The 13,783-nt window shown below is 34.9% G+C and overlaps 1 protein-coding gene across 1 annotated transcript in view; it reads left to right on the forward strand.

Moving 5' to 3' along the window:
- Nucleotides 1–13,783, forward strand: part of LOC111426782 (small wing phospholipase C gamma 1) — a 36,653-nt gene that overhangs the window by 6,095 nt on the left and 16,775 nt on the right. Inside the window, exons 2-9 of the mRNA XM_023061476.2 lie at nt 4,204–4,580; nt 4,634–4,772; nt 4,837–4,999; nt 5,060–5,215; nt 8,568–9,008; nt 9,096–9,383; nt 9,530–10,080; nt 10,132–10,309. Of these exons, the coding sequence (XP_022917244.1) occupies nt 4,220–4,580; nt 4,634–4,772; nt 4,837–4,999; nt 5,060–5,215; nt 8,568–9,008; nt 9,096–9,383; nt 9,530–10,080; nt 10,132–10,309 (2,277 nt within the window). The 5' untranslated portion in view covers nt 4,204–4,219. The remainder of the gene's footprint in view (nt 1–4,203; nt 4,581–4,633; nt 4,773–4,836; nt 5,000–5,059; nt 5,216–8,567; nt 9,009–9,095; nt 9,384–9,529; nt 10,081–10,131; nt 10,310–13,783) is intronic.

The raw sequence follows: 13,783 nt of genomic DNA on the forward strand, positions 1-13,783 counted from the left end.
AATACTTCATGGTATAATTAATGTTTGTAAACAAAACTAACCTTACCTCACATTCCTTCACGCTATAATTGACATTACAAAGGAAACTTCACGCTATAATTGCCATTACAAATTGCCAAAGAATACTTCATGGTATAATTAATGTTTGTAAACAAAACTAACCTTACCTAACATTCAGCGTCTCAAGACACAGGGCTAAACCCGAAACTTAAAAATATACAACTTAGCGCTGAATAACAATTAAAACTAGAACTAACACTTGCACTAGAACTATACTCTGTTTTTAAACCAGGAGGAGTAAACGCGAAAGTCAGATTTACACTGGAAAAAATCACCAGAAAATATCACTAGATATTTTGGCGGTAAATTTAAATTAATAATTATTATTTATTTATTTACTTATTATTGTATTTATTTTCGTTTGTTATCGTCAACACTATACATACAAATTAACATTGAAGTTATGAGTATATTTATTTCTAAATATAATAAAAAAGGGTTTAAGAACACAAAATATACAATAATGACACGAAACTGTCGAATTATCAATTACCTAACCTTCAAATTCAAAATTGCCTGTGTGAACCTTCCTCGCATTCAACCAATCACGTGCAAGGTCAATCTGGTGACAAATTTAAAATACTCCTCCTGGTTTAAAAACAGAGTATAGATTAAAATATTAGGTTCCTTTTGGATGGGGAAAGAAATGAATTTTTAAGAAAAACAAAATACTGTCGTAAAAGGAATGCTTTTAAGATTTCAATAATAAAAAAAAAATTTTGGCATTCCATTTAAAAAAAAAGTTGACAGTCGCCATTTTGAAATAATTCGTCCAATTGAAAATATGATATCACCAGCGTGTAGAGAGTGTCCTAAAACATATTACTGCCAAATATTTTGAATGTAGTACCCATAGTGTGGCTAAAAAAAAATAAGGCGCTTACTCTGAATCAGGCTGTATAAATATAGTGGTTTTTACATGCCACAGACAGGGCAGTTCCTTCTACATTTCAAGGAATTTATGCAGGAAATCACGAGACAGTGTTCTACAATCAGACATTCTACAAAACAAGAAATTTCCGAATCAAATTTCACAAACATGGAACTTACCTGGACACTGGACGGTACTGATGAACGTCACATAATTTACATGAACACGTTGAGACTTGAGAGCGAATCCCTACAGCCGACAGAAATTTTGTGCATCGTTATTTTTGAGTGTGCACTCAAACATGTGACGTTCTTCTGCATACACATTAACGTTTTTGTATGTACGTTTTTAAATGCGCATACATATAATGCTCGGTCTCTAGCAACTTTCCACCTTTTGGACACTTTTAGAGCCTCATCGTCAATTCATCGCGCACATTTTTTCTTTCCTGCGGTTTAGCTATCATGACTTTCTTAATGGCCTCCGAATCTGTTTTGGCCCTGTTCGATGCTTAGTTCATGGTTTTGGCTCAATCTCTACGTCTGCGCTCCGTATGTAAGGAGCGGCTTCACTAGCGTCCTGTATATTATTATCTTTGTCCTGCAGGTGAGAGTTCGTGAGCAAGAGTGTCTCTGAAGACTACGAAGACACCTGTTTGCAATATTGTGTCGTCTGCATTTTCATCCCTGCATTTATTGTTCATAAGAAATTCAAGGAAATCCATGAAATTACGAGGATATCAAATTTTGTCACAGCGTTAAGGAAGGCGGATCTATTAATACGCCGTTTTAATGCCTAAAGCGTACAAACAGCTGGTGCTTATAGATGTTATGTTTAAGGCTCTTTTTCAGATTTTGCCGCAATGAGTGATTGCAATGAATTTGGTCGAGAATATTTTGGCGCATCTTTTAAGTGATGAAAACCACGAATGTTACAGAATATTCTTCGCGTTACAGTCACTTCGTACCGAATGAATTTTCAATAAGTAAGTTGTCGATTGTCATAACAAAAATCTTCAGGAAATTTTGGTTCTAGATAATAAATTTAATCAGTTTTTGCACCAGCTGAACAGGTGTGAACGAGTTATCTGCTGTCATGTTTTGATTGACATTTAAATTGGTAATGATAATTTTCATATAGCTTGTGTCTGTTTATATCACTTCCATATTAAGCTTATTCAGTAAAAGTATATAATGAATTTCACTTAAAATGCAATATACAAAAATATATTTCCATAGAAACTAGGGCGTACCCAAGGTTTTTGTATAAAAAGCCTTGGAGCGTACTTACTTACTTTGTCCCACATAAAATGCAATATGTTTGAATGTTTCTAGTTCTAGGTATAGTGTTAGTTCTGGTTTTACACTAGCACTATCACTAGAACTAACACAAGACCTACAACTAGAATCATTCGGGTTTAGCCGTCTTGAGAGACGTGCGGCTAAATCCGAATGTTTTTAGTTCTTAGTCTAGTGTTAATTCTAGTATTGCTGTAGGACTGTCACTAGAACTAGAATCATTCGGATTTAGCCGTCTTGAGAGACGTGTGGCTAAACCCGAATGTTTCTAGTTCTTGGTCTAGTGTTAGTGACAGTGGTAGGTAACGCTAGTTAACAAAAGATATCATTATGTTGCATATTTTTATTGCACTAAAACTAGAACTCACACTAGACCTACAACTAGAATCATTCGGGTTTAGCCGTCTTGAGAGACGTGCGGCTAAATCCGAATGTTTCTAGTTGTTGGTCTAGTGTTAGTTCTAGTATTGCACTAGCACTATCACCAGAACTAACACAAGACGTAGAACAAGAATCATTCACGTTTAGCCGTTTTGAGAGACGTGAGGCTAAATCCGAATATTTCTAGTTCTTAGTCTAGTATAGCACTAGGACTGTCAGTAGAATTAGAATCATTCGGGTTTAGCCGTTTTGAGAGACGTGCGGCTAAACCCGAATGTTTCTAGTTCTTGGTCTAGTGTTAGTGACAGAGGTAAGTAACGCTAGTTAACACAAGATATCATTATGTTGCATATTTTTATTGCACTAAAACTAGAACTATCACTAGAACTAATACAAGACCAAGGACTAGAATCATTCGGCTTTAGCCGTCTTGAAAGACGTGCGGCTAAACTCGAATGTTTCTAGTTCTAAGTCTAGTAGTTTAGTTCTAGTTTTAATTGTTACTCAACGTTAGATTGTGGTATATTTGTATTGAACGAAAATCATAAGGACGTCACCTTTTTCCAAGCAAAACATTTCCTTTACAAAACTACCTAATGCCTGTACTATTAAGCTATGTTGCATTTTATGTGGGACAGTGCCAGTGCATAGTAGTTTCGTAACTATGGTTACTGCATTCATATATTGCGAGTTATATGAAATTCCCGGTATATAAGATTATATTATAAGATTCTTTGTCAATCAGTTAAATATTGCAGTTATTGAGATATTTCGTTTCCTTATATTTTTGTGGTTTACACTGTCAAAACATAAACAAAGTTTTCTAGTTTTTACCACAAACCATGATGAACCTCAGTATGTATCACTAAAACTGTGTAAGAAAATATGGACGAATCATGCGAAAAATTGGATTCTTAAAAATACTATAACGTTGTAATTAATTTGATTTGCTTTAATCATTTAATACCTTCTTAATAAAGTTTAAGTTTAACGACGCGTAAGAGAGACATCAAACGCAACTAAATTGTTTATGAAATTAGACGATGTTAATCTGTAATTAAAGCCATCATTAAAATTAATGGATTTATCTAACTACTCGTTAGAGTCAGCATCATAAAAATAATAACTTCAAGAATTTTCGAATAGCTATAAACAAGATGTTTTTAACATTACATAGATTTTGATGTAGTATCAGATAAACCATATTTTTACAAATGTCAGGTGAAAAATATTACAAATATTGACAATATTAGTGTGTGAACAACTAACAGCAATATCTTGTAGTTAACAACATTCATGTTGACATATGGGGCGATAAATCGTTTGTGGAGAGGTCCAAAAAATCGCGAATTGTCACCGATAAGCTAAAATATACATAGATAAAACCGGCCATTCTCCACGTATTTTTTTTATTTCATATCATCTTTCGTTCTCAATAATCTAAATTAACCTAGATCTTTCAAAAACAATACGTGACCAAACGAAAATCATTTTACAACTAACAAAGTAACACAAAATTTCAAACAACACTTATTTCAAAATCTATTTTTGGATGCCTAATTGTTTATCTTTTCAAACGTGTTTCCTTCGCAGGTTGAGTTTGTAGACGATGTTTCCACGTTACAATGGCCTTTCTCCCGGGATGGGTTACATTCCGGAAATGGAACAAGCAATCGGTCAACTTGAAAGGGGTACTTTAGTTACTAAATTCTCATGGAGGAAAAAAGCGGAGAAGAAAACTTTATCGATACGAAGAGAAACGAGGGAAATCGTTTGGTGTCGGACTGTGACCGGTTCGAAACCTTCGTATGAAGGTTCCGTACACCTTAGGGAAATTAAAGAAGTTCGTTTGGGGAAAAATTCAAAAGATTTCGAGAAATGGCCGGATGATGCAAAAAAATTAGATGATATACAATGTTTTGTGATTTTTTATGGGCAAGAATTTAAATTGAGGGTGCTTAGTTTTGCTGGTAAGTACAACTTTTTATTGCTACAAATACATTTTTATTTACATTATTTTAAGCTTTTTCTGAACGCGAATGTGAAATATGGAGGGAAGGTTTGAGATATCTCGTAAAAGACACGATAACGTCTCCGTATCCAATTCGAGTACAAGGTTGGTTACGAAGGGAATTCTACGAAATGGAAAACTCGAGAGAATCGTAAACTTAAAAAAACCACTTACAATTTACGATTTTTTTATGTTGATTCTATCGATTTTTTTAGGATATCGCTTAAAGAAATCAAAGCATTTCTTCCTAGACTGAACGTAAAAATAGCAATTAATAAACTTAGAGAGGCTTTTAATGAAGTGGATACGCGGAAACGAAACGAAATCGGTTTCGACGATTTCACTGTATTTTATCAAAAATTAATTTTTAATTTAAATGTACGTTTAAATATATAATTCCTTTTTTGAATTGAGTTAACAATCGTTTTTTTTTTGTAGGAAATAAATGATGTTTTTGATAGGTTCGATAATTATTCAGAAAATAAACTTCAAGTCACTTTACAGGAGTTTCAACATTTTTTATTACAAGAACAAAAAGATGATTTATCGAATAATGATAGAAATTGTTCAACTTTTATTTGTGATTTTTTAAATGTAAGATGAATTTACAGGATGTCCTATATTAATATGAAATGAATTAAGTATTTGGAAATAACAAAGAATATACAGTTGGTTAAGTATAGAGTATAATGTATGACCTGAGGATTTGAATTCGAATCTGGAGGACCCAATTTAGTTCATGTCATACAAACGTTTATCGCTTTTCGACTTTCACGAGACAGTTATTCAATTCATAACGGTATCAAGTTTAATTAAGCCAAGGTTGCTTGCAGCCAAGGCGCCATCTTGATACCATATAGTATACAAAAATTAATCACATTTTAACGATATCAAGATTAATTAAGCCGAGGTCGCTTGCGGCCGAGGCATACAACGATACCATATTGACACAAAAACTAACCCCTTCACAACATATTAAGATTAAATAAGCCGAGGTCGCTTGCGGGCGAGGCAAAACATCGATACCATATTGACATAAAAACTAACCAGTTCACTACGATACGATGATTAATTAAGCCGAGGTCGCTTGCGGGCGAGGCATAGCATCGATACCGTATTGACACAAAAACTAACCCATTCATAACGATATTAAGAGTAATTAAACCGAGGTCGCTTGCGACCGAGGCATAACATCGATACCATATTGACATAGAAACTGACCAGTTCACTACAACATCAAGATTAATTAAGCCGAGGTTACCTGCGGGCGAGGCATAGCATCGACACCATATTGATACAAAAACTAACCCAGTCATAACAATATTAAGATTAATTAAACCGAGGTCGCTCGCGACCGAGGCGTAACATCGATACCATATTGACATAGAAACTGACCAGTTCACTACAACATCAAGATTAATTAAGCCGAGGTCGCCTGTGGGCGAGGCATAGCATCGATACCATATTGACAAAAAATCTAACCCATTCACAACAATATTAAGATTAATTAAACCGAGGTCGCTTGCGGGCGAGGCATAGTATCAATTCTATATCGAAAAAAAAAGCTAACCCATTCACAACGATATCAAGAGTAATTAAGCCGAGGTTGCTCGTGGCCGAGGCATAACATCGATACCATATTGACATCAAAACTAACCAGTTCACTACGATATCAAGATTAATTAAGCCGAGGTCGCTTGCGGGCGAGGCATAGCATCCATATCATATTGCACAAAAACTAACCCATTCATAACGATATTAAGATTAATTAAACCGAGGTCGCTTGCGGCCGAGGCATAACATCGATACCATATTGATATAAAAACTAACCAGTTCACTACGATATCAAGATTAATTAAGCCGAGGTCGCTTGCGGGCGAGTCATAGCATCGATACCATGTTAACACAAAAACTAACCCATTCATAACAATATTAAGATTAATTAAACCGAGGTCGCTTGCGGCCGAGGTATCACATCGATGCCATATTGACATAGAAACTAACTAGTTCATTACAATATCAAGATTAATTAAGACGAGGTCGCTTGCGGGCGAGTCATAGCATCGATACCATACTGACATAATAGCTAACCAGTTCACTACGTTGTCAAGATTAATTAAGCCGAGGTTGCTTGTGGCCGAGGCGCTACATTGATACCATATTAAAGATTAAACAAGATGCTACGCTTCGTGTCGGCACCTTTGATATAGGACTGCCATTTTTTATGACCTTGAACTATGGACCTTTAAATTGGAATGGTTTGTTATTGTCAGGACATTTAAATTGGAATGTCTTCTATCTCTTTTCAATACTAGAGTTTCTCACTCTAGCGTCGCATCTTGTTTACACTTTAATCTTTGACCATATCGCATAAAAACTGACCAAATTTTAACGATATCAAGAATAATTAAGCCGAGATCGCTTGCGACCGAGGCATAGTATTGATATTATATTTTATGCAATACGGTATCAATGTAGCGCTTCGGTCACGAGCAACCTCAGCTTAATTACTCTTGATATCGTTGTGAATGGGTTAGTTTTTTTTTGATACAGTATTGATACTATGCCTCAGCCGCAAGCGACCTCGGCTTAATTATTCTTGATATCTTTAAAATCTGGTCAGTTTTTTATGCGATATGGTATCAATGTATCGCCCCGGTTAAGAGCAACCTCGGTTTAATTACTCTTGATATCGTTAAAATCTGGTCAGTTTTCTTTATGCAATATAGTATCAATGTAGCGCCTCAGCCACGAGCGACCTCGGCTTAATTACTCTTGATATCGTTGTGAATGGGTTAGTTTTTTTTTCGATATAGTATTGATACTATGCCTCGGCCGCAAGCGACCTCGGCTTAATTATTCTTGATATCGTTAAAATCTGGTCAGTTTTTTATGCAATATGGTATCAATGTAGCGCCTCGGCCACTAGCGACCTCGACTTAATTACTCTTGATATCGTTGTGAATGGGATAGTTTTTTTTTTGATATAGTATTGATACTATGCCTCGGCCGCAAGCGACCTCGGCTTAATTATTCTTGATATCGTTAAAATCTGGTCAGTTTTTTTATGCAACATGGTATCAATGTAGCGCCTCGGCCACGAGCATCCTCGGCTTAATTCCTGTTGATATCGGTGTGAATGGGTTAGTTCTTTTTAATATAGTATTGATACTATGCCTCGGGCGCAAGCGACCTTGGCTTAATTATTCTTGATCTCTTAATTAATCTAGTCAGTTTTTTATGCGATATACTCTCCCTTGAAAAGTCTTACTTCCCGTAGTCGCAACATGGTAATCAGCGCCACCTTCTGGATATGTAAGTGTACTTGATATCGTTGCGAATGGGTTAGTTTTTTTTTTCATATAGTATGGATACTACACCTCGGTGTAATTAATCTTGATATCGTTGTGAACGGGTTAGTTTTTTTTCGTTGTAGTATCGATACTATGCCTCGGCTGCAAGCGACCTCGGCTTAATTATTCTTGATGTCATTAAAACCGGGTTCGTTTTTTCATGCCATATGTTATCAACATAGCGCCTCAGCCGCAAGCGACCTCGGCTTCTTGATATCTTGATATCGTTAAAGTTTGGGGAGTTTTAAAAACGCACGAAGGTATGGATGAACACTGAAGGCAGTGTGAAGATACGCTTTGCAGAGCGGTCAAAGACATAGTTGGGGAAAGACAGTCCAAGACGGGGAAAGATTGTTCTAACAGATGGGCAAACTCCACCAACCAGGAAACATTATTAACAGAGTCTCAATGTCGCAGTTCAATATATCATTCCTATTGTCACCATTTACATCAACTTCACAAAATTTTTGTTTTCAATTTCCAAGTAACTTTTAATTACCTCTATATTCGTAATGAATTCTTTGATTTATTATTTGGGACATCCTGTACAAAAATTATAAAACTATAAAAATAAATTTCAAACTTTTTTATAGGATCCTTCTAGAAATTGCCAAGAACCATATTTTTTAACATCAGAATTTGTAGATTTTTTATTTTCTAAACAAAACGATTTGTGGGATCCATCGAAAGATATTGTTTACCAAGATATGACAAGACCTCTTGCCCATTATTGGATCGCATCATCTCACAATACTTATTTAACGGGTGATCAATTTTCTAGTGAATCTTCACTTGAAGCGTATGTTAGGTGTCTTCGGATGGGTTGTCGCTGCATAGAGTTAGATTGTTGGGATGGACCGGATGGTTTACCATTAATTTTTCACGGACACACTTTAACAACAAAAATCAAATTTTTGGACGTGATTAGAACGATTAAAGAACACGCTTTTGCAACTTCCGAGTACCCTGTTATTTTATCAATTGAAGATAATTGTTCCTTACCTCAACAAAGAAAAATGGCGACTTCAATGCAAGTAAATATATTTTATTATTTTACAAAAAATTATTTGTGTAAAAATAAATAAAATTATTTATTTTTATTTATTGGGTGGGTTTTTTAGGATGTTTTCGGATCAATGTTACTCACCCAACCTTATGATAGAAACGAACGGCATTTACCATCACCGTATCAATTAAGAAAAAAAATTATTTTGAAGCATAAAAAATTACCTGAAGGTCCAGAAGATAATTTTCTCGTTCCAAATGAAGGAAGTGATATGGATTTGAGGAATTCAATTCGAAATGGGGTTATGTATATAGAAGATGCTGTTGATAAAGAATGGAACCCTCATTTTTTCGTATTAACACAAAATAAATTGTTTTTCACTGATAGTTATCGAGGTGATCAGGTAAATTTCATTTTATATTTAGAAAATCATTAAGATTTCCTAAAAGGTCTTTCATAAAAGGTCAATTTGACATTTTATGACCTTTAAACCATCGCAACATTTTACTATACTTATTTAACTTAAAAATTAATTTATTTTTTTTTTAGGAATCTGAAAAATCTGAGGACGAAGACGATAATTCCTTATTAGGTCGTTCTCGTAATGAAGTAAAAGTAGAAGAACTTCATCATTCCGAACCGTGGTTTCACGGTCGTTTAGGAAAAGGTCGGGCCGAAGCAGAACAGCTTTTAAAAGCTTATTCACACCTTGGAGATGGTACGTTTTTGGTTCGGGCGAGCGTAACATTCGTCGGTGAATACTGCTTATCATTTTGGCGAAGTGGCCATGTAAATCATTGTCGCATCAAATCCAAACAAGATAAACAACAAGTTCGTTACTATTTAACTGATAATCGTTACTTCGATAGCTTGTACAGTTTGATAACGTATTATCGATCGAATCCGTTGGTTACCGCGGAATTTTCGATTGCTTTAAAAGAACCCGTTCCTCAGCCGAATAAACACGAAACTACGGAGTGGTATCATAAACACACGACGCGGTTACAAGCTGAGGAATTATTGAAAAGGATTCGGACTGAGGGAGCTTTTTTAGTACGACCTAGTGAGAATAACGCTGATAGTTTTTCGATTAGTTTTAGGTATAAAAAGTTTCTTTTGATTGTGCTTTTATTTAATTTTGATTTTTTTAGAGCAAATAAGAAGATTAAACATTGTCGAATTGAACGGGAGGGGAGATTGTATATAATTGGGACTGTCGAGTTTGAAAATTTGGTGGATTTGGTAACTTTTTATCAAACAAATCCGCTTTATAGGAAAACCAAATTGACTCATCCACTTACTGAAGATAATATAAGAAGTCTTACAGCGGTAAGTTTTTTTTATTTTTATATTCTCATTTATTTTGTATCATGTGTAACTTATAAACAAAAAATTAAGGTTTTTAATAATTACTAAATCGAGTCTATTAATTGCAAGGGATTTAAGTTTGATTTTTTAAATTTAAATTTACTTATTCCTAAGCCTCAAAAATAATAACAATAAAGAAAAACAAAATATATACAATACTTAGGTCACAATCTAAATTTAAACAGTAATTATGTTTCAATTGAAATGATTCGCGTACCTGGATGAGATCACTCCCTAGTCACCACCAAAAAACGGAATATAACCGCGCTTATTGTCCGTTTAGATATCATTGTCGTTATTGGAGAAACCATTGTTAAGAAATATCGAATAGCGCAACCGCGCTTTCTTATGAATAAATGAATACTACGGAAAAACCGAAATGGCGCGAGTTTTCTTTTCGCAAATCAAAGACCGATTTTTAAAAAGGAACTTTGGAAAATTTGGAAGATAATGAGTTTACAATTTAAAATGAATTCTTAAAATTACTTACTTAGTACTAAGGTTTGTTTCTTTGGTTGTTCTTTGTTTCTTTGTTTGAACTCTGGGCAATGTCGTCCTCTGGTTGGGGGTTGATACGTATTGGGAATAACATCCTCACGTAGGTGGGGTGGTTCGAACCTTGGAATAAGATCCTTACTCTGTGTTAGAGTGTTGTCCGTTTTCTTGTAGGATCGTTGCAATAAAAAATTGAAATTCACCAGCGTTTATAAATGTTTTCTTTTCGCAAATCAAAGACCCATTTTTAAAAAGGAACTTATTTATTTTATTTTAAACAGACAGATGTTCACTCTAATACAATAGTTGAAGAACTTAAATTAAATTAACGTATGCGACGCTTTATATATCTTTTTCTATTCGCAAACTGCAGAGTCAGCAATTTTCTATATAAGACGCATTGGATTCGAAGCTGTAACTCGCAAAAGCTCTTGCCTTAAGCCGGTGATAACACCATCAGTTATCCACAGCGCTCGAAATGTACTGGGATTTTTCGACACAAAATGTAAAGATCGCGATTGCGCTGCTTGGGACTCGAACGGTTAAAGTTGAGATCTAAAATGATGAGTATAACCATAATCACCCCAATCCAACTCAACCCAACCCCAATCCAAAACTAAGCACATAAGTAGTAGGTATTTGCCGAACCTCCCTCCTGGACCCCAAGGTCAAGGGCGCCCGACATGACTTTAACCATAACTTCAACAGTTATGGAGTGGCCTTGACGTATGCTGCATGTCGTTGTGCTATTGATAATCCATCTCTGGGCACACTGAGACGAATGTATTCATGTAGCATAAAGGTGGAATTTGTGTCCAATAGACAAACATCTCTCACCTCAAAATGAAGGATATCGTATCCTTGCGAGTCAACTACAGTCTTTGTAATTCTTACAAAAATTAACAATGACACAGAATACTTAGAACACTCTAACTGGTGAAATGATCAACTCAGAATACAAACTGACAAACCGAACTGAAACGTAATGTTATATAGAGGAGGAGTGAAGCTTGTAATGATGAATAGGGGAAGAGAGGTTGAACTTCATTTCTATTTACTGATTTGAGAACTTCCTCTTGGAACCGCAATGTCAAGGTCACCTCACATCTATTTACCTCTGCTTGGATCCCAAGGTCAAGGTCGCTCGGCGTGATCATGAACTTGACTTTGGATTCCTGGAGGAAGTTCGTCAATCGGCAAATACCTACTACTCACATACAAGCATAAATTAAAAATCAAGCCGTGATATAATCTATATTTGGAATATAGCAAATACTGCTGGCTGATGTCAATTCTATCCAGTTCTGGCCAAAAATAGTCTTCCAAGATGACACGATAGCGATCATTTTCGCATGAAATCCACCTACACGATCACTTTTTGTGGTTGTTATGATGTCTCTTGAAGCAACTGTGGGTTCGTTGCTGTTCAATAACGCATATTTTCCTTATTGATAAAGGCAAAAATGAGCTTCATCGCCGAAGATGACTGATGAAATTCAATTTTGGCGCTTCAAATGATCAAGTAGCTTCGGTTCTTGAGTTACTTTGATCTTATAAATGTGTAAGCTATCTCACACACAAAGCTATTCACAATGTGGTTTTGAGAAATTCCCACCCATGTGAAGTTACTCATAGATTCCATCCATAAAAAAAACTTTTTTGTTTGTGTCTCGATTTTAATGATTAATAGCTCATTAGAAAGATCTCGTAGAGTAGAGCCTACCATAGTTTTGGCGGCGCAGATTTTGGGTGGGAACAGCTTAAATTCCGCGAAAAACTCTAAAATATATAAAAAAAATCTTTAACTTTAGAGTCGTTAATTAGTTGAAAACTAATTAATATAGTATCAAGTATGATTACCAAATCAGAGTGCGTATACTAAAAAAAAAAATGAATTTTGGTCGTCGCTAAATCATATGGGTAATTAGAAGAGTGCAACAAAACACGAACCTGTTTCCAGATGTACGTGGCGTCAGGCGGTTCTTTGATAAGCAAAATCATATCCATTAGTATAACTTTTTTGTTAATGGTCCGATTTAAGTGTGTAATACCTTTTTGGAAAGGGTTCGTCCTGTAGATTATGTCATAGTAATGGCGGCGTGAAATTCCAACAATAACGGTATTTAAACCATTAAAAACGTTATAAATAATTATATTCTTAGTCCTTTAAATATTGTTAGTAATTGTCCGACTTTTATAATAAGTAAAAACACAGTACCTATATTAATAAAATACTATAATTCATTATTATTAACGACAAGGCAACTAACTATATATTATATAATTTTTCTGTAAAGATAATAAGTATCTAAAACTCGCTACAACAATTATTTACAAAATGAGATCAATTAAACAAAATTGGTTACATTTTCAAATCTTAAAATTGTTTAATTTTTACAATAATTAATATTAAAATTCAAAATCCCCTCTATAACAGCTTTGGTGACGTTTACGAGGTTTTCACATAAGATCAAGAAGATCAACAAAACGTGCATCGTTCGGATCTCTTCTTCTAGCGCATAAGATTCTCGTGGCATCTCGCTCATGCACCAATGAGCATCAATGATTTTTATTTCAACCAACCGCGTGCGAAACGACGGTGACGTCTCCAAAGTTTTTTCAAATTTTCATTATTTTTCTTATTGGAAAAACTAAAACTCAGTTTGAAAAATAAAAAATAAATCAATTTTACTAAACTATCCAATAATCCATTAAAAAAATAAAAATGTGTAACGGCCCCATTACAGTTTAAGGTCGGTGTCTACAAAATTCACACAGCTCGTCCAAACTATTTTTGCAGATATCATGGGCCATCTGCGAGCATTGCTTTTGCATTTAAATTCATTATGAACCTCTTCAGCGCAATAAAGACATTTTTCCTTTAATGAGTCGGAGTTTTTTTAATAAAGTTTCAATAATTATTTTTCTGTATGAATCTGC

The sequence above is a fragment of the Onthophagus taurus genome, chromosome 1 (genome assembly GCF_036711975.1).
Source record: "Onthophagus taurus isolate NC chromosome 1, IU_Otau_3.0, whole genome shotgun sequence".
NCBI lineage: Eukaryota > Metazoa > Arthropoda > Insecta > Coleoptera > Scarabaeidae > Onthophagus > Onthophagus taurus.